Below are 21425 nucleotides of genomic sequence, written 5' to 3' on the forward strand. Positions count from 1 at the left end.
CGTTCATCCACAAATATTTGGTTTGTCTTGCTGGAGGAACAATCCCCAATAATGAAGAGTATAATCTTGTTACTCCAAGCTTCAACAGGCTGCCCAAAGGACTCAGTGAAACTAGTGATTGTTTTCTGCTTAGAAGAAAACAAAAAGAGCCTAATAAGAGATACAGAGGAATGTAACATTTTTCTAGGTTGTTTTTATTAGATCTAAAAAATAATTGCTATTTCCTTCCCAAGGTGGTAAGGTGTGAGGTCTTCTGGATGTTTGTTTTTCAACACTAGTACCAAAATACAATACACAGGAGGATATAATACACAGGAGGATATCAACTTTTTTTCTTTAGGAAAACACTTCTGTAGTTTTTTCTTCATTCATGTACATGGAAAACTGAGGAAGATGAAGGATAAACCCTACTACTAAGATAACATGATACATCAACAGAAATAATGAAAAGCAAAGCACTTTAGAGAACTCAATTTACAAAATATCTTGTAATGGTTTGACTGAAGTTCTTTAAGGTTTCAAAAAAATATTTGCTGCAACTAATATATAAAGCCCACAGCTGGGTCTTCAGCAAGGGTGAGGAGAATGAGGGGGGCAGCAACAGCAAATGTACAACAGGTCCTGGCTGTCTCCTGATACCGTCACCCCTGCTCCACCAGCCGCACCAGAACCAAGCACCACTGCTTCTGCTGTCACTGCCGCCACTACCTTGGTATCTGTAGCTGCAGCTACCATCGCTTCTATTAACTTTCACTTACTGATAATCTTCAGTGAGCCAGGAGATTGCCCTAAAATATTTTTTCTGTACTCCACTTTAAAACAACAACAACAACAACAAAAAACCAGTGGCCAATCCCCCTTTTCTCTCCCCAATATTGGGTGGGGGGGTGGGGCACAAACACAGTAGGTTGTTGGGGCCACCTCAGTTTGTTTATTTTGCCTTCCTCTGTATGAGGCTGAACAGAAGTCCTCAGAGGTGGGGGGCTGGAGACAGAGCAGCCTGTGTGTGAGTTGGAGCTGGTACCAAAGCTCTTTCATGAGAAATGCAAATTACCACAAAACTCTAATCTACACACACATTTTTTTTTAACGGTTTTATTCACCCACCATACAATCCATCCTAAGTGTACAATCAATGGCTCTTGGTATAACCACAGCTATGCATTCACCACCACTGTCAATATGAGAACATTCTAATTTCTTCCACACAAAAAAATCCCATACCCCTTATATCCCATTATTCACATTTAGCTTTGGTACAGTGCCTTTTGTTACAATTAATGAAAGAATAATACAATGTTACTTTTACTATAGATCTTAATTTGCATTAATGTATTTTTTTCTCATATACTGTCCTGTGATTAACACCTTATAATAGTGACATGTTATTATACTTGTTGTTCTAGTTCATATAAAAACTTTCTTATATTTGTATAATTAATCACCATCATTGTCCACTCTAGATTTTGCTAAGTTACACAGTCCCAGTTTTTGCCCTCTTGTTTTCCTTCTGGTTACATACACGACCCTAGCCCTCCTCTTTCAACCATACTCACACTCAGCTTTGTTAATCACACTTACAGTATTGTGCTATCACACAGTATTGTGCTATTCATTTCCAAACCTTTACAATCAACCGTACTAAACATTCTGTACTCCTTAAGCACCGATTGCCCAGTCTCTGCCCTCTTTCTATCTCCTGATAACTTATGCTCTCAAATAACCTCTCTCTCGAATTTAACTCTCAGAGTTTGCTCATTATAGGTAGTTCATATAGTGAGACCATACAATATTTGTTCTTTAGTTTCTGGCTTATTTCGCTCAACATAATGTCCTTAAGGTTTACTCACGTCGTTGCGTGCATCGTGACTTCATTCCTTCCTGCAGCTGCACAGTATTCCTTCATATGATACACCATGGTTTTTGCCCTTCCACTCATCAGTCAAAAGACCCTTGGGCTGCCTCAGTACACACACATTTTTAAGACACTAGGATTACAGTCAACAAGTTCCTTACACACTCTGTAAGCTGCTCTTAAATATGAAATAGTACGATGCTTTGGTTGGGTGTGAGCAGGAAGCACAGGCAGCCTTCCTCCCCACCATCCAGCAAGATCCTCTTCCACTTCCGTCAAATAGGGAATTCAAAGTAGAAACAGCGTGTTCAGACAGTAAGCTGGCACAAAACAGCACACAATTGTTCCCTTTCATAAAATACATCTTTACATATTTATAAGTTATATATTATACACTATTGCATATTACATCTTATTACCTAAAATATTTTATATTAAAATAAGATATTTATATTCATAAAATATACTGCAAGGGAGACTCTCACTTGATGTTCTTTTTAATCCCATAAAAAACTTTCCAAGCATTTTAATTACACTTATACTAATCTTAGATTGCAGATTAAAAGCAGCAGCAGCGGCGGCCTGGTCAGTAAGTCCTCAAGAAGCAACTCACCTAAGTTTACAGTTGAGTAGAAACTGAAGCTTAGAGATATTAAGTCACTTGCCCAAGGACACACACAGCCAGAAAACATTCGCAGATGTTAACTCTGGGACTTACTCCCTGGAATGTCTATTTCTTGGTTTTGTAACAAGCTGCTGATAAGACAGAGTTTCTTGAGCTTCTGCCCCCCTAACAGGAAAGTCTGCCCAAGACAGATGCAGTGTGCAGGGTTTACCATCTTTCTTGGCCTCCGTTTTGTGCTGTCCTTTTGCTTGTTAGTTGTTGTGGAATTTCCCTGTTTACAGGAGTTTGGTTGTCCCTCTTTTTCCCAGGAGACAGACCTCCCTCTCCCCAGTATTTGAAGCCCCCAGTCTTTGTCCCATGCTACCCAGCTCTCTATATTTTTAATATTCCTTTTGTCATCACAGGCTGCTTTTGTCTGGAGAGCAAATTCTAGGAGGAGGGTCTCCCCAGAGAGGAGCATCCAAGTTAGTCTTTCCCAGGCAAAACACAGGCAGGGACAGACAAAGCAGGTGAGGATGGGTTCCGAAGTGTCCTAGGGAGATCAGGAAAGGCACCAAAGTCTTCTCTGAGGGTTGCTGAAAGTTGAGTTTTCCTTGCCTGCCCAGCAAATGCAGCCTCTCAGCTAACTGTCCCCTGCAGCCCTGAGGAGTCGCTGTATCTTTAAATCTCCATGGCCTCGGACACTGTCTAGGAAGGTATGAAACAATGGCTGCTGCTGCCTGCCTTTGTCCTAGGCAGGCTGAAACAATAGCTGTCCTCAGAGCCGGACCCAGGATCTGAATTCACTAATTAAAAGCAGTGATCAGTGATTGGCCATGTACTTCTTTGTTCTTGGAGAGAGGATTTTTACATCCCTTTCTGTCACCAGCAGGCAGCCAGGGACCAGACCCTTGGGAGGCTGTGCCTGTTTGGATATATTATGTCCCCCAAGAAAAGCCATGATCTTTTAATCTGATCTCGCAGGATATTGGGATTAGGCTGTTTCCATGGAGATGTGACCCACCCAACTGTGAGTGACAACTTTGATTAGGGTGTGACCTCTTGATTGAAAGTTTCCATGGAGGATGTTTCAGTCTGGGTCTTGATTAGTTTACCCGGGCACTATATGAGCTCAGACAGAAGGAGCTTGGAAAGCTGCAGCTAAGACAGACAACTTGAAGACAGCCGTTGGAAGCTGACATGGACATTTTTGTAGAAAGCCATTTTGAAACACAACCTGGGAGCAAGCAGATGCCAGCCACGTGCCTTCCCAGCTAACAGAGGTTTTCCAGGCGCCATTGGCCATCCTCCAGTGAAGGTACCCTATTGTTGATGCCTTACCTTGGACACTTTATGGCCTTAAGACTGTAACTTTGTAACCAAATAAACCCCCTTTATAAAAGCCAATCCATTTCTGGTGTTTTGCAAAACAGCAGCATTAGCAAACCAGAACAGAGGCCTGCCACGAGAGCGGGCAGGAGGGGGGGTGGATGGACACCAGTAGCTGCTGCTGAGAAAGTAATTTACAGTTTTTTATGGTAATTTATCAGTTTCTTCCTCCTGCTCTTTACTGGATGCTGTACAGTGTTCTTCTGGCCTCCGGAGTTTCAAAACAGTTGCTTCAGACAGTTCTGGTCTGTTTAATAGTTGTTTTCATGGAAGGACAGAGTCTTGGAGCTCCCTACTCTGCCATCTCCCCAGAAGTCAACTCTTATCTGAATCTTTTTAAAATGAAATTATTAGTGACAACCTAGGGTACCACAGAAGCACATCAAGGACTAAATTGTAGAATAACCTCAGAGAGTTCAGTAAGCTCTTTTAGCACTTGTGTGCTTTTGCCAGTGGAACAAATGGGACAGGGACTCACGTGGTATACTAGAAACCATGACAAAACATGGGATTTGGAGGTGTCAGTCTTGGGTGCGAATTGCTGCTCCACAACTCAATAGCCATGACACCTTAAGAGACTTCTGTTATCAGTTTTAATTTTCTTATAGGTAAATAGGCATTTCTATCACATCTTGTTGACATCAGGATAAAACTGGCACAGTAGTTACCACAAAACGGGATGAACCAGCTTCACCCCCTTCTGCTTACTCTCTGCCTCCAGGACAGCCTTAATGCCTCCTCAGCCTGGAAAGCCCTCCCAGAACCTACTCACCCTTTGTGTAAGGTTTCCTCTTACTAGAAGCCTCACAGGTAACTCCAGAGCAATGTTTTCTCCATCCTACAAAATCATTCATTTATTCACTGATTCATTCCACAAAAACATTAACTGTGTTATGCTCAAGGCACTTTGCTAGATCCTAGAGCAGGCAAAAAAAATTTCTCCCCTCAGAGAGCCAACACCCAAATACGTAAAGTTGTGCAAGTCAGTCACTTCTGTCGGCCTGGTTTCTTAGTCTATATGTTGGGGATAAAAATACCTACCTAAAAGGCTGTTTTAAGAATCAAATAAACATTGGTGTATGTATGTATGTATGTATGTATGTATATATACATATATATATATAATTTTATTATTACCATTACATTGTTCTGATATTCTTGTTTTGCCATTGAGTATGCATGCTTGTGCTCCACCCCACCCCCTCAATCCAGGCTAGTGTTTTTTTTAGTGCTTTTAACTCTTGGACCAGCACAATGCTTTGAACATAAAAACTCTGTTAACTGGATGTTTCACTCCTACAGACACTGAGGACTTCTGTCTGATTCTATAACCAAGAATAACACTCTGTTCCCAATTAGTAATACCACTAGTGATGAGACTAATGAGCAATGTGAGGGGAAATCAGCACAGAAACCATCACCACTACCAGAAACGACTGCAAATATATCCTCCATGAACCTCAGAATTGCTGCTCACCTGTATAACCTATTTGCGTCAAAGCCAATACATGCTCATACATCAAACACTCACCAGCACCAACCATGTACCTGGCACTGGGTTAGAGAGGAATAAGAGTGAACAAGACCTATCATGAAGAACAAAACTTCTGCCTACAGGAAACTCTCCACCCAGTGGGGGTAACCTGTATGTGTACAAATTACTAGATAATGCCTTGAAAAACCTATGATTTCTCTTTAATATATCCAAAGTGACTGTAAAATGAGTCTTCCCATAGTCTACCCAACCTCAGTAACTGACAACTTCATCTCTCCAGGGTCTTAGGTCTCTTTCTCACACCCTACAGCCAGCTCATCAACAAATTCTAAGGGCTCTTCCTTAAAAATGCTTACAATAGTCCTCACCACCTCTAGCCCCACACCTAGTCCAAACCATGGCTACATTCCTGTCTTATTCTAATAGCGTCCTAACTGGAAGCCCTGAGTCCACCCTCATCTCCCTACAGAAGCTGGAATGATCTTTTCAAAACTCAAGTCAGATAACGTCACTTCTCTGTCAAGGCCATCCAAGGTTTTCCCAATCCTACTTAAAATAAAAACCAAAACACTAAACACAGCCTACAAGGAGACTGCACAATTCAGCCTCACATCCTGCAACCCGTCTACCCTCCCCACTCCCACTCACTCCTCTCCAGCCACCAGCCTCCTTACTGCCCACACATCCCCCAAGCACTTGAGCCTCTGGGCTTTGTATTTGCAGTTCTGTCTGCCTGGAACACGCATTTCCAGATAGGCACATAAATGGCTCCTTCACTCATCAGTGGGGCCTTCCCAAACCTATTAAAAACAGCACTTCCCATCACCACTATATCCTCTGTAGCCTTTCTCCCCATTAGACAAATTCCATCTTTACTTATCTACCCGTCTTTCTTATCAACTAGAATGCAAGGGTCATAGGGCAAGGATTTTTTTCTGTTTTGTACATGAATGCACCCTCTGGCATTTAGTGGGCAGACAATATAACTGTTGAGTGAGTGAATGAATGAATGATTAAATAAATGAACGAAAAAGCAGGTAAGTGAGATGTGTACAGGGTGCTAGGGTACTGGAGACTGGGGAGTCAGGAAGCTACAGGAAGGTGTCACAGAGGAGTGACATATGGGACGGAATGCAAAGGAAGCTCAGAGCTTGTATAAAAACCTGACTCTTAGAAAGGTGAGATTCAGACCTCATACTCCTATCTCATCCCACCTTGAATTATAATCACATGTGTATCTATGGACTTTTCTACAGATTGTAAGCTCTTTGATGAGAGATACTGCCCTATTTGTTTTTCTCTCCTGCAACAGCACCGGCACAATGCTCTGCATACACACATGCTCAGACTGTACGGATCAACAGCAGCTCCCTTTTGGAACACAGTGTCTTGGAGTGCTGCTCTCCTTCCAAAAGAATCACTCCACTTTGAAATCAAGATCTGACTGTGACATTGTATTAAAGCTGTCTATTTCCAGAGGTGTGTCTTTTGTTTTCACAATCTAACTGCTCAGTGTTAAAAAAAAAAAAAAAAAAAAAAAAATCCTTCACTGAAGAGTCACCTTCCCTGAAAACAAATCAAAACAAAAACAAAACAATTGTGAGAAAGCTGAGGTACCTGTAATGTTTGAGTGATTAGAAATCAAACAAAAAATAATGACACCATTTAACCAAAAAGAATGGTGACAAGAGCTATTAAAGAAAAAAAAAAATGCTTTAAAGTCTGATTTGACATCTAGAAAATGATGAAAGTATTTTCAATAAAAATTATGACCATGCCATACATTACCTTAAAATGAAGTCATAATATATATGTATAATAATGGAACTGTGTTCTTATCTACATTATACATTATCTACATAAGTGCTCCTGAAAGTAGCTGGTCTTGGAACCGGGTCTTAACCATTCAGGACAGAATTAACTGAGCACAAATTAACAGAGTGCCCAGTGAGGCAGTTGATTACATTGTATAGCTTGTTAAAATAATAAACATTTGTAGCTTGTTACAAGTTTGCTTCTTAGGTAACAAGCCATTTCACAGACTGGCACTTGCACGTGGACCATAATCTGAGAAGCAATGGTCAGTATTTTTATATATTGCCCCTCAGAGTTTGGCTTCTTTTCCCAGCATGCCACTGAAACCACCTTCTTGAAGATCAGTGAGTTTTTCTGTATCTTCCTTAATCTTCTACAGAATATAGTGGTCTTTTGAAACTCTGTCCTTTTCTGTCTTTAATTAAAATGTGTACCCTGGTTATCTTTGTACAACGTTGACCTTTCCTTCTTGACCATCTTGTCTTTCTCTTTCTGCCACCTGAATGAAGGCATCCTTTAAGTTCTGAATTTTTTTTTTTGTTTTCCAGTCTCTTTTCCTTCCTCACGTACAACCTCATAGGCGCCTGTGGCAGGGAAAACTGAATGAAAGACAAAGTAACTATGTCCCTTAGTATTTGTAAAGCATGTGTTTACAAGATACATTGGTTTTTATTGAAATTTTTAAAACAAAAAGACAATAAGTGGAAGCATACTGGGGGCTTGCAGAACCAATGGAAGCCAAAGAGCAGGCAGGAGGCTGGGGATTGAGGGCTGGAAGTAAAACAACAGTCAAGGTCATGCTGCTGTATATCCTCAGAAATGTCTCTATATGTGGATTTTGAAAAACAGAAATATGAATGAAATCCCACTTATAGGCTTAATGTCAACAGTGCTCTTACCTTCAGGTCTTTACGGGAAGGTTTCTTAGGGAATAAGACAAAATGACCCATGTATGGGTGTTGTTAGAGTGAAACTCCTAGGAAGGGTCTTAGTGAGGCCACACGCATAGAAGGCAGCAGCAAACTGTTCCGATCAGGCCTGTGACAGGGGAGACAGGATACCAAGGGCGTGAGGTGTGCCAGGCACTGGAGGAGGTACTGGGGACACAATGAGAAGAGCAAAAAAGACACTGGCTTTTCTTCTCAAGTAGGACTTGAAACAGCTTCGTACACTAAGACTTGCTCGCATGGTCCCCCAACGGAACAGCTTCGTTCAAAGTGCCCTGCTCTTTTCCCCATACCCTCCTCAAGGGCTCTGGTTAGCCAGAAGCCACCTTCCACTCCTCTCTCACCACCCAACCCAATCAGTTGCTCTTTCCTGTCCATTCATTCTACCTCCTCCAAACCATTCCTCAAGCACATTCCCTTATCTCTAGCCATCCGCTCCTAGCCTTCATTAGCTCATACCTGCTCTCCATGCCCCCAGTGTGAGTTATTTAACATTGGGCCTTCTTTTCCTCGTTTTTAAAATGGACGTGATAGTAATAACAACCACCTCATGGGTTTCTTTAGAGGATTGAATGAGTCAATCAACAAAGTTTCTGGAACACAGTGAATGCCCAGTAAATGGTAGTTATTATTGTTGTTGTTGTTTGAGAAGACCAGATGGAAGAAGAGAAATTTAAGTGAGGTTTTAAGCCCCAAAACACCACTCCAAACCCCCAATACCTATAAATATTATATTTATTTGATCGCTTATCTGTATCTCCTGCCAGACTATGAATTCATTCAGTTTCTAGAAAATAATATGTATGAAACAAATGTTTATTGAATTGAAAAAAAAACATTTCTAATAATTGTTATATACTTACTTGATAACCTTTTATATCATTTTAATAAAATAGTGACTGGAGAGTATGATTATAAAATACACGAATACATAGACTACAGAGTTTTTTTAATCTTATTGGGGGCTTTACCTCCTCTCAAAACTAAAAGTTACATAGGCAGAAGCATATCAGGCTCTAAGGGGAAGAGATGCACAAATATTTAACTTTCCAAATGTCATGTTTGAATCACTTTTACCAACACATACATGAAGCTACGCTAGACAGTCAAGACATCTGCTTCCTTGGCCAGCAGAGGAAGTGTAGGCGTTCATGGAGCTTGAAGCTGGAAGTAGCAAACATTAAACAACTGCCTCCAGACCCAACAGAGTGGCCCACAGCTCAGGGACAGCTATGTTGGGGTCCTGCAACTTACTGTTTCCACTATCAGAGGGGCTGCCAGGAGGAGAGGGGATTCATCCCCAACCACCCCACCCCCACACACATCTTAGATCACAAGGCCCCTAATTTCTCCTGCTCCCTCTGGTTCAATACTTCTGTTCAATTTTATTCCACAGTTCTTTGAGGAACTTCACTTGGCCTAGGCTAGTGATGATCCCTCTCTCAGAGAAGTTACTGCTAAATGGGGCTGCAATACATGGTACATAATCATTAATTCCTTGAAGGGGACAAACCAAAAGTTTAAGGGTTTCATAAAAGAGGGACCTTGCCTATAAATTTGGGAAGGCAACAGCGAGTGTCAAGATAAGACCTTGTGAAGAACTTTGCACTTATTGTTGGGTGTGATAAACTTTGGAAAATAGAGAGAGTATACCAAGAGGTGAGGAGGGGATTACAGTAAGAAGACATGGTCATTAGCAAGGCTGAGAAGTGGAAAGGCACAGACTAGAAGAGTTTTGGTGGAACAGTGTGGCTGTGACATCAGATGAACAGATGAGGGGGAAGCAAGGGAGTGGAGTCATCTGCATGATGGTTTGGAAAGGGGACAACTAGAGGAGGAAACAAGTTAGGTGTTACTGGAATGTCGTAAGCAAAAGGGAAGAAGGCATCGGACTCAGAAAATGAAAAGAAGGGAAGGACGGAGCTAAAAAGTTATTCTGGGCCATCAAAAATTGAGTGAGCCTGCAACCAGCAGAACCTAAAGATTAACTGGCCTCCCTTTACACCAGTGCCCAGGGAGGGCAAGGCCAGGAATCAGACATGCTCCAGGCAGTGAAACAGCTAATGCTTACTGAAGGTCTAATGTGAGTCAGATACTGCACTTAGTGCTTTACACACCTTTTCTCATTTAAATCTAACACGTGCTTATCATTATGCTTCATGATCTCCAATTTATAGATAGGCCTGTGGACCAGAGATGCTTATGGAGTAGATAGCGGAAAGGATGAATAGCCCAACAAACACTAATTGGAATAGCAACTATATTTGCCAGGCACTGAGGGAAACAATGCAAACACATAGATACAGTCCCTACCCTGTATTCTAACCTAGATCTGACTCCTAAGCTTGTCCCTTTCTTCATTCCACCACTACTTTACATTCTTAGAAGTCATGGGTTTGATTCAGTTAGCATTTAACTAACACCAAGTTATGCTCACACCATGGGAATTTTGTCAAATTTTTATTTTAAGAAAATCACTATGACTTAAGAATGTGTTTTAATACTTTTTTTAAAAAAAAGTGTTCATGATGTTGTTTTTGTTTTCTTTTTTTGGAAATCACAGTACTTTGTTCTCAACTGTCCCTTATTTTTTTTTTTTTTGCAAGAAGGTTAACATTAATTCCAAGACCAATATAAAGAGAAGTTTATATCAAAACTTGGGCCTTCTCCTCACTCTTGTGGTCCCACCTTTCCTGAGTCAAAACAACAATTACTTCAGCTTCAAAATGATCTACCAGATAATATGAGAGTATAAAGTATAAAACTCTAATTTAATCAAAGTACCTAATTAACTTGAACAAATCATAGTAAAGAAAAATCCATGAATGATTTGCATACTTTTGTATTCAGAATATGAGAAATGAAATATACATGGAATTCTTAAAATTAGAGAACATTTCTCCATTCAGTAAATATTTATTGAGAATTGATAAACAAAATGTGGTATATACATATGATGGAATATTATTCAGCTGTGAAAAGGAATGAAGTCCTGGTGTATGTGAGAACATGGATGAAGCTTGAGGACATTATGCTGAGTGAAATAAGGCAGACACAAAAGGACATATATTGTATGGTCTCACTAATATGAACTAATTATAATGAGCAAGTTCATGGAGTTAAAATCTAAAGCATGGGTGGAGACAGAATGAGGGTAGAGAATGGGGAGCTGATGCTTAGTTTGTGTAGAATTTTTTATAAGGTTGATTGTAAATGTTTGGAAATGAATAGAGGTGATAGTAGCATGTTATGGGGAGTGTGAACTAACAGCAGTATGGGTGTGATTGTGGTTGAAAGGGGAAGTTTAGGGTTGAGAATATCACTAGAAGGAAAGCTAGAGGATAAAACATGGGGCTATACATCATAGTGTACCCTGTTGTGGATGATGACTGTGGATAATACTACAAATATAAGAATGTTCTTCCATGAACGTTTACAAGCTATTAATAACGGGGTGGTATACAGGAAAATAAAACTTAGGTAAACTATGGATTATAGTTAACAGTAATATTGTAATATTGTCTCATCAATTGTAACAAAGCCACCATACCAATGCTAAGTGTCAACAATAGGGGGTATATGAGATATGAGATTTTTCTTTTTGGTGCAATGAAAATGTTCTCAAATTGATTGTAGTGATGAATGCACAACTCTGATTATACTGAGAGCCACTGATTGTACACTTTGGATGGACTGTACAGTGTGTGAATACAACTGTTTTAAAAATAAATATTTATTGAGCACATAGTAAGTTACAAGCAACAATGTAAGTATTGGGAGAAATACAAAATTACTAAGACTTTCGGGTGTTTTTACACTGGCAGACTTTAGAGACAAGGCAGACATACATAATCCTAGTTTAGGACATGTGGTTGTTGGGAGACAATTTTTTATGGGTCTCCTGCATTTCTGCATGCATTGTGAGTGAAGCCCGACTACCCTTCGTTCCAGACTCTCTTTCCAAGGATGTTTCTATAGTAAACAACCTTGGAAGACTCAGCTGGTGTCTCCTTCCAAAGAAAAGGTCAGGTTTGCTTACAATCCTGAAAGACAGAGATAAAGTTTCACTTCTGAGCAAAGGTCAGGCATATTTACTGTCATTATAAAAGACTCGAGTACCCTAAATGTAACGTTCTTTTCCTGTAACACAACTCACTGCATGTACAAGTGTCACCTGGTCCTCTTCAGGTGTCACCCTGTAGGAGGTGGCATTCAGGGAGCAGGTACAAAAATAATGAGACTCTGCTACTGCTGTTGCTGTGAGTAATAAACTCTCCTTCATCTCTGACCTGGGAGTTTCACATCTTCTACCAGCATCCATGAAACTGTGGCAGGTTAACTTCTTAGCTTGTAAGAAGAGTAAGATCTCAGATTCTTGACAATTCTTGACAGTTTTATGTTGAAAAATGGCCCCAAGTTATTTCTCTTCCTGTATCCATGCACTTTGGAACTGTCACCCCACACCAACTCACTGACTCTGGGCTTGGTCATACGACTTATTTGACCTGATTAGTAAATGTGATAAGCACAGGCTTGAAAAGCACCTGTGCACTGAGGCTTACCCTCTTGCTCTTCTTAGAATCCTGTTAAGAAGCCGAGGTTACCCTGTTGGTTAATGGGAAACACATGGTTCAGTTTCTTTCATCACACCAGCCAACAGCTACCAATCATCAGACATGTGAACAAGGCCACTTAGATCAGCCAGCCTCCAGCCAACCACTGAAGGAAGGGTGACTCTAGCATAGATCAGCTAAGTGGTCAAACCAGAAAAATCCGGCTTTCTATGAACTGTTATGCCACAAAAGTCAACCAAAGATACAGAGTACAAGGCAAAAAAATCCTTCTAGCGTAATATTTATACTGTAAGTTCCAAGAGGGTTAAATATTGTAACTCCAGCACTTAGCACAGCACCTAGAGAAGAATGAAATGCCAACTGTTCCAAATTCGTTTTGCTTTATCCATCTGAATGATCAGTACACAAGTCACTTATCTTTCATCTCACAATCAGGATATGAGATTGAAGAAACTGTATGAATCCACCAGCAGGCCACATGGCTAAACAAGAAAAAACACAGCTTAATACTGAGGGGGACAGATGTATTAAAATCAGCTCCAAATATCTGACAGAACTTGGGCAAGTTATGTAAACATATTGCATTTTAGTTTCCTCATCTGTAAAATGGGAATAATAAAGTTTTCTTCATAGGCTTTATAACATAAGTATTACAAAGGAGGCTGTGAAAGTATGAAGCTGTATGTACCCCAGAAAAGATGATGTTCTTTTAATCCATTCCTGTGGGTGTGGATCTATTACAGGTGGGATCTTCTGATTAGGCTATCTCAATTGAGATGTGACCCATTTCATTCAGGGTAGGTCTTAATCCTCTTACTGGAGTCCTTTATAAGAGAATAAAAGAAGGAGAGAAGACAGAGGATAGACCCAGAGAAGCTAAGAGAGACAGAAGCTAAAGGAGAGAAACACACAGAAGTTCAGAAAAAAAGCCACAGATGGAGCAGCCAGAAGCTGAAAGAAAGGAAACCTGGGAGATAAAGGAGAGACCAGCAGATGCTGCCATGTGCCTGTCCACGTGGCAGAGAAGCCCAGACATCCTTTGTTGATGCCTTAATTGGGACATTTTCATGGCTTCAGGACAGTAAACTTGTAAGTTAATAAGTCCCCATTGTAGAAGCCAACCCATTTCTCATATATTGCATTTCGTCAGCTTTAGCAAACCAAATCAGGGGCCCTCTGTGCATGGCCTGCCAGAACATAAGGGCATTGTGGTGGAAGAGAGAGGAGACTGTTAAATGCCAACAAGTAAAATGCTGCTGGGTGTGTGCTCTCTCACTCTCTCACATACACATATGCACAAAAATCAAACCATTTCCAAAAATTTAATGCAAAAGCCAATGGACAGAAACCTAAGAGAAGCTAAGCACCAAAAAGGCTCAGCAAGAACACTCATATTATATAATGTACATTCAATCCAAAATATTTTCTTATTTCAAAAACTCTCTGAATAACATAACCTTTCTGGAAGATTAATATCTGACAATGTGAAGGTGTATAAAGTGTATCATATTAATGGAATTAAAAGGTCACTTTACAGATATTCTGCTTTCATTTTAGCAGTTCAGAATTAAATCCCTACTTTAAGCAACTACCTCTTTATTCTTTACGTTACTAGGTTTCATCACTTTCTTAAAAAGGCTTTCTTTTGTGATTTGGCATCTTTGCAAGTTCTTTGTACTGCCAGCTGATGACTGATATTGTTTCTTAAATATCAAAAAAAAAGATTACTGGAAATATCCAAATCAAACCAACTCACTGCCCAAGGGCCAAAGCTGGTTTCTTTATAATTTTGAGGCTTTGGGAAAGGAATATATTTTTTAAAACAGTCAGAATTAAACTTATATTCTAATTTATAAAGAGACTGTAGGTATGTTTCACGATTATCACCTTAATCACTAGTCAGTTGAAATAACACTGAAAAGGAAATTAAGAATCAAGATAATGTATGTTCAGAAATTAATATTTGAAAGAAAATTTTTGAAGAGGGAGAATAGCTTGGTGGTTAAGAGTCAGACTTGGATTTCAATTCCAGATCATGAACTGTGTGACTTTGGGCAAATTAACCTCCAAGATTCAGTTTCCTCATCTGTAAAATGACCATTTTAACAGTGTATGTTTCTGTATAATAGGTTGTTGTGAGGACAAAATAAGATATACATATAAAGTACTTTGTCCACCACTTGAAACAAAGTGCAAAACAAATGGCATTAGCTATAGCCAGAACGTACACTTTCATCTTAAAAAAAAAAAAAAAAAATCTCATGACTGCATATCATTAGCCATTAGAAATCAGACTCCAAAGTCCTACTGAGCAAGACAACATTATGACTTCTTCAGCTGCACAGACATCTGTGTGTCAAACCCAAAGATCCATTAGACCAACTGTTAGAGCAAATATTTAGAAAACATTCATTAAACAGCATGCATAGAAAATAAAAAAAAAAAACAGAAATACATGTATTTGAGATACTTTAACGTGTTATTTTACAGATTGTTCTTCTGCTCCCATATCCAGAAAATGTCTGCATCCCTTTTAGGACACCACATTTTCTTATGGTGGGGAAAGGTATCAAATGCCCTTCAGTTCAAATGCAAAGGAGAGGTCTGCAGCCCAGGGAGGATCCCAGCAGAATCCCAAACTGTATTCTGTCCAGGAAAGAACACCAGCACTCAACATTCACAACTCTGGAGACTACTATCAAATTGTCTGATGGTTGAGCAATGTTTCAGGAAACTTTTTCTTTGTTTACTGTTATCTTAAGAGAAAAACAGAAAGAAAGAAAGAAAGAAAAAAGCTACTTTGACTTACCCGGAAATAGTCGCTGCATGCTGCTAGGACTGCCTTGTGAGCATGGAATTTCTGTTCCTCAGCAATTAAAGTGACATCGCAGAGGATGCCATCGCTTCTCTGCTGATTCAGCGCTGCTAGAACGCTATCATTGTGAGATTCCGAGTGGCAGAGCCTCTGGCCTGTCAGCATTTCTTGAATACTGCAAAGGAGAGCAATCAAGTCAACAACCTTCCTTTCACCAGCCCTCGCTGCCCCAAAGCTCTGTCACTCCTTCAATGTGGACGGAGGAAATGCGATTCCAGCAAACCACCTCCTCGGTGTAGTGTGACCTTCACACTCCTCCTCTCATGTGCTCTCTAGTCTCTTGCTCTCCTTTTCTCTGATTCTCTCTGCCCCTCATACCTGCAGGGTCTCTCTCTCTGCTCTAATAGTGCATCTATTTCTGAATTTGTGTTTCTGTGTGTGTATTGTCCATCTGTGTCTGTGGATCTGTGAGCCTGTTTCTGGGTGTTTATCCCTCAGTGTGTGTACAACTCGAGTGCAAAGCTTGCTCTGGGTATGTGTCTGTAAGTATGTGTATATCTCTCCCTCCTCTCTGTGACCACCTCCTCTAACTCTGATTCCTTCTCTAGTTTTCTACTACTGAATGGGGTTAGCAGAGGCTTTATAACTGATCACTGCCATGCACTCATCCTCTAAAGAATCCACAAGATATGAATGATTCACCAGAGATACACGAAGTTACCACGTCATCTGACAAGGACACAGTACTCCATTACTGAATAAAAGAAAACTGAGCACATGTTGGTGTGGGCCCGGGCCCCCTCTCCTTCATAGTGACTTCACGTAGCTGCCTACTTGACCGGGTCAGATCTTAAAATTCATCACACCTCCCCAGGGGAAGAAAAATGTATTGTAAATGGAGCATTGAAACTCCCCTCCCCTGATCATGTTGATAACAAATCTCCATACCCTTGTGTCACAAGACCCTGCCAAAACTCTGTTCTCACACTCTCCTTGTTCTAACCCTTATAAACCACCCCCTAGAAACCTCTGCTTTTGCAGAACACTAACTTCCATCTTTCCTGGCCAGCTGCTGCCATGGAACCATAACTCCTGTTAAGTAACTCCTATTTAAACTTATGCCTAACTCTGTGTCTGGCATGTTCTTTGGTCTGGGAGCTAAGCTGGGTTAAAACAATTGCAAGCACAGCCAGGAGGACTGAAAAGCCACACGTCGTCATGGGTATGAATTCTAATATTGGAGAATCCATGGGGGAGATCTCAAATTGGCCCATATCGTCCACGTGGGGAGGGGTGGCTGCCCTCCTGGACGAATGGGGACTGCCGCAGAGTGTGGGATGCCCTGAAAACTCCAGCAGGGTTGCTAAGTGTTTTGCAACAGATAGCAGGACAACCAGATTTGAGTGAGATGAAAAGGTACTGCCAAATAGCAGCGGCCATGGCATGGCCTCTGTTAGGGGCCTTGAAGATGTCTGCCGAGGCAGAACAAGTTGCAAAAGCTACTACATGCCATATAGAAAAGAAAGTAAAACTAGAGATATGTGCCTTGCCCAGGCGGAGATGAAGGACTCTGACTGATCGCCTGCTCCAAGTGGACGATCAGCTAGAGACTCTGGCATGGAGATTTGCCCAAGTCCAAGGTCATAAGTTGCCTCAGGCTTGAGTCCAGAGAATTTTAGCTACTCTGGGATAGGACCCCAAAGTGTGGGACCCCATAGACTCCTCCTTGGAATAGGAAGGGGAAGCAGAATGGGGAACCTTTTGGCTGTATTAAAAAAAAAAAACCAACTTGGAAATATTTTAGTTATGAGCCTATGAGAAAAAAAAGTTTATTTCTGTAACACAATCTGGCCCCAATATGATTTAAAATCAGGAGAAAAATGGCTCTATGAAAAGAACACTGTATTATAATTAGAATTGTTTTGGAAAAGGGTAGAAATGGGATGAAATGATGTATATTCAATCCTGTATTTGCCGCTCTCAAAAGTATTTGTGTTTCTGTTTCTTGTGACTAATTTTCTATTTGTGTCTTGCCTGCCTGTTCAATGTATATTCTTATACCTCCAGATGATAATAAAAAATTAACAAAAATTCAAAGAGCTCTATTTGAATTGTTTAAAAATAAACAAACGCATATACATATTGAGTCCCCCCAAAAAAAAGAAAAAAAAAAAATTCCTCTTTGCAGCAGGGTTCAAAGCCTTAGTTCTATAATTACTGTAAACAAACCTGGACATTAAAAAGAAACCGGCCCTCGAATTTCCTAAGGCAGCGGAAGGCTGCCAGAGAGCTGCCTCTGGAAAAGACAAAGAACTTTCCCAATTGTCTGGATCACAGCTTCAAGTGAAACAGATCTAATAATTGGAAATAATTAAAAGAAGGGTATAGAAACTCCCAAATCCCACCACCGTGATTCAAAACGTTCAAATACAGATTCAACAAAATAAGCGTCTTTCTTTCTGTCTCACCTATCCCTGCCCCCAAGGCCTAAGCACCTGAGGCAGCTATAGGGGAAAGGCTGGGTAAAGAAAGATTGGCGGGGGGGGGGGGGGGTAGTTTAAAATATCTTTTTTAACCAGGACTGGAAATTAAAAATGGTAGGCATAAAAAAAAGGGCTGCAAAATAGGACATGTTTGTTAATTTTTTTTTTTAAATACAGTCTATGTTTCCCCTATACTGGAATACATTTTGGGAACCGATCTACAGAATGCCACATTGCAAACCACTACAGGGAAATTCCACCTGTAGTGTAGAGTGATCAAAGCAGTCTTCAAGGGGCAGGCAAAATGGGCCCCTGTAAAAGTACCCTTGCCTTGGAGGGTCATGGCTACAAAACAAAACAAACTTCCAGGAGAGCACTAAACAATCTCAGCCACTATCAAAGAGCTGGAGTGAGTGCGGATAGTAATACCCACCCATAGACCTTCAATAGTCCTCTATGGCCAAAACGTGGGGGTGACAGTAAATTATCAGGAGTTAGCAATTTAACACCATCGCAAGCTGCAGTTCCCAAACATTGCTGGTTCCTTACAAGAAATTAGTGCACAATTGTGTCAATATCATTTTGTGTTGGAGCTTTGTATTTAGTATCTCCCTAGCAAAATCAAGCCAGCCTGCATTAGCCTCCTAAGAAGGCCAACAGCAGGCTTTTACTGTGCTTCCCCAAGGCTGTGTACATAGCCCGACCATCTGCAGTCTTGTGGCAATGGACTTGACTAAGTAGAAAGGCCCTGCAAGTGTAAGACTATTTCACTAACCAGTAACTCTCTTTAAGGTGCAATGTTTCCCCACACAGCAAATACCAAAGCAACTAATGGCTTTCTCAGGGTTGTTGGGTATTAGAGACCTTTGTTCCTCACTTAGCCTAAATGTTAAAACCTCTGCATGTCTTGATTAGGAAAGGCCATCCCTGGGAATGGAATACCTCCCAACAGGCTGCATTTAAAAAGGCAAAAAAAGATAACAACACAGGCACAAGCACTGGGGGGCACAGATCAGACTTGCCCTGTGAATTAGATGTAGCCAGGACTAATATCGCTTTGGGTTGGGTTGGTGGCAGAGGCAACATTCAAAACAAATGCCCCCTGACTTTGGTCACAATTATGTGAAGGGGCAGAATTAAGATACAGCTCTCTATAAAAAGCAATTGTGTGCTGCATATAATGAAAACAGCCATCCCTGTTCAGGGCTGGATACCTGACACAGCTTTTAAGCTATGATCTGGCAGTGTCCAACTAAGCACACTAACCAAATGGAAAGCCTACTTGCTACAGCACAGCATTTTCAATACCAGCCCTCTGAATGCAGAAGAGATTCTTGGACCAGTGTCCCATATAGAGGATTCAACAGCTAAAGTTGCACCGAAGGCAGCTGCTGAAATGACAAGAATTGTGGAAAGACATCTGGGATGCCTGCCAACGACAAAAGGTAACTGCTGCCAGCAGCTAGTGGATGTCACTAAAGAGTGCCCTTCGGGCTCCGAGTGGACCACATAGGTTACCACATCAGATGAGACACATGGACTATTTGGTTCCCTTCTGTCCTGGAGCCATGTGTTTACTGAAGTGGACAAAGCTACAGGACTCTTGTTAGCTTTCCAGGTGGGGAAGGCAAACCAGTGGGCTACCATCAGTTGTTTGGAAAGGGTATGCACTCTGTATGGCAAACCTACACAAATAGACAATGATCGGGGAAACCCTTTCACTGAACAAATGACCCAAGCATGGGCTATAGACTGTAAAATCTCTACAACTAAAAGGTTTCATCAGGCCCTAACCTGCCTTAATCCACACCTAGAGCTGCAGCCCCAGCTCCCATTGAAATGGTAACAGCGGGACCAATGCAAGCATTGAGAATCCAAGTTAAAGGGCCAGCCGCTTTACAGCCTAAGCTGGGAAATAGTAATAATTTGTTGTTGTCTGTGCCTCAGACCATACAAAATGGGGAAAATGAGGTCACATGGCCTTGGTGCTGGCCTATGCAGCAATGTTGGTTAGGAATCCTAAATCCCTGGGGAATAGGAGTTACCCAAAATATTGTAAAATCTTTACCACCAAACTGGGGCCTCCCATTCCTACAGGAACCTTATGCATAACTATGGGAACGCTTTTTATGCCCAGATTAACAATTAATGTAATGGTAGAAAACTCCCAAGATTTGCAGAGGGAGAATCTGGTATGTAAAACTTCCCCATAGTGTTCCTCTGTCTTGGTACCTTATTGTCAACTCTAGCATGTACATTGGTAGGTTAGCAGGAATTACCCCTTATTGTTCCCCAGAAACATCTTTCTTTTCACCTAGCAAACACCTTCCTACAGTGGGCTTCAGTAACCCATGCCCACAATCAAACCCAATGTCAGGTTTGCACAGATTTGCCACCTTCCTGCAAAGCGGACTGTGTGGAATGCCCTGCAGGTCTAGCAGAATTCAGCAATTATCAGTAGACCCCTGTCTAAATGGTTTCATTCCCTTTCTTGGCCATGGCACCATCTCGTTGTGAAGTTATCTTTGTGGTGTGTGTGTGTGTGGGGGGGCACTTCTAGTGCTCTGTTGTCCATGGATACAGTGTATGTCTATGGGCAGCGTAGTCTGCCATGTGGGGGTGGACTGTGAGGACCCAGGGCCCAGGCCCCCTCCCCTCCACAGTGGTATCATATAGCCGCCTACTTGACCCGGACAGACCTTAAAAGTCATCACACCTCCCCAGGGGAGGAAAAAATGTATTGTAAATGGAGCATTGAGACACCCTTGTGTCACAAGACCCTGCCAAAACTCTGTAGCTAGTTAAAACAGTTGGTTAGGGAAAACAGCTGTCAGCGCCCACTCCATGTAAAAGACAACTGAACCATCAAAGCTTATTGTTAAGCCAAGGAGATTATATACCACATGAAGAAAGCAAAGGAAATACCACCACTGTAAGTGAAAAAAATTTAAAGCTGAAAGCAAAATATATCTGTATTATCAGTCTTCAATGTCTGTGTGTGATCAATGTTCTAGATTTATGAATGACTTCTCAATTTTATCTTCTGTTCCTTTTAGTGAAATGTTTAAACTCACTCATTGCAAAACTTATGCCTTCCTTCTCTGCCCCATACTAAAACCCTTATCCTTATCTTATATTCTTTTGAATGTGAAGGAATTCACAATTCTTCAGGTGAAATGCCAGACCTTCCTAAAATAATATAGAAGTTAATGTCAAACACAAAATGTAAACTGAATTTATGGACAGCTATGGACAATTCCAGTGTAGATTAGTGAATATCTCCACAGAGTGCTAAGGTCTTCGAACTGGCACTTGACTAAGGTGGGCTGAGAGGCACCAATAATTAGGTACTCCCAGAATGAGAACACAAACCATCAGGTGGCAGGATACTCGTTTGTCTCCTTCTGGTCTCCGGATTCTTCTCAAAGCCGAGTAAAGATACCACAGG

The 21425-nt window shown here is 41.1% G+C and overlaps 1 protein-coding gene across 14 annotated transcripts in view; it reads right to left on the reverse strand.

The window, feature by feature from the left end:
• Positions 1-21425, reverse strand: part of KLHL32 (kelch like family member 32) — a 318742-nt gene that overhangs the window by 158289 nt on the left and 139028 nt on the right. For 13 of the 14 annotated variants that reach the window (XR_005217809.1, XM_037842503.1, XM_037842505.1 and 10 more), the window contains one exon: positions 15489-15669. Coding sequence is in view for 12 of the 14 variants with exons in the window: in XM_037842503.1 (XP_037698431.1) it covers positions 15489-15669 (181 nt within the window). In the remaining 2 variants the exon portion in view is untranslated. Of the gene's footprint in view, positions 1-1850; positions 2135-15488; positions 15670-21425 lie in introns of those variants that run through there. The other variant, XM_037842507.1, reaches the window with a different exon arrangement.

The sequence above is a fragment of the Choloepus didactylus genome, chromosome 7, assembly GCF_015220235.1.
Source record: "Choloepus didactylus isolate mChoDid1 chromosome 7, mChoDid1.pri, whole genome shotgun sequence".
NCBI classification, from domain to species: Eukaryota; Metazoa; Chordata; class Mammalia; order Pilosa; family Megalonychidae; genus Choloepus; species Choloepus didactylus.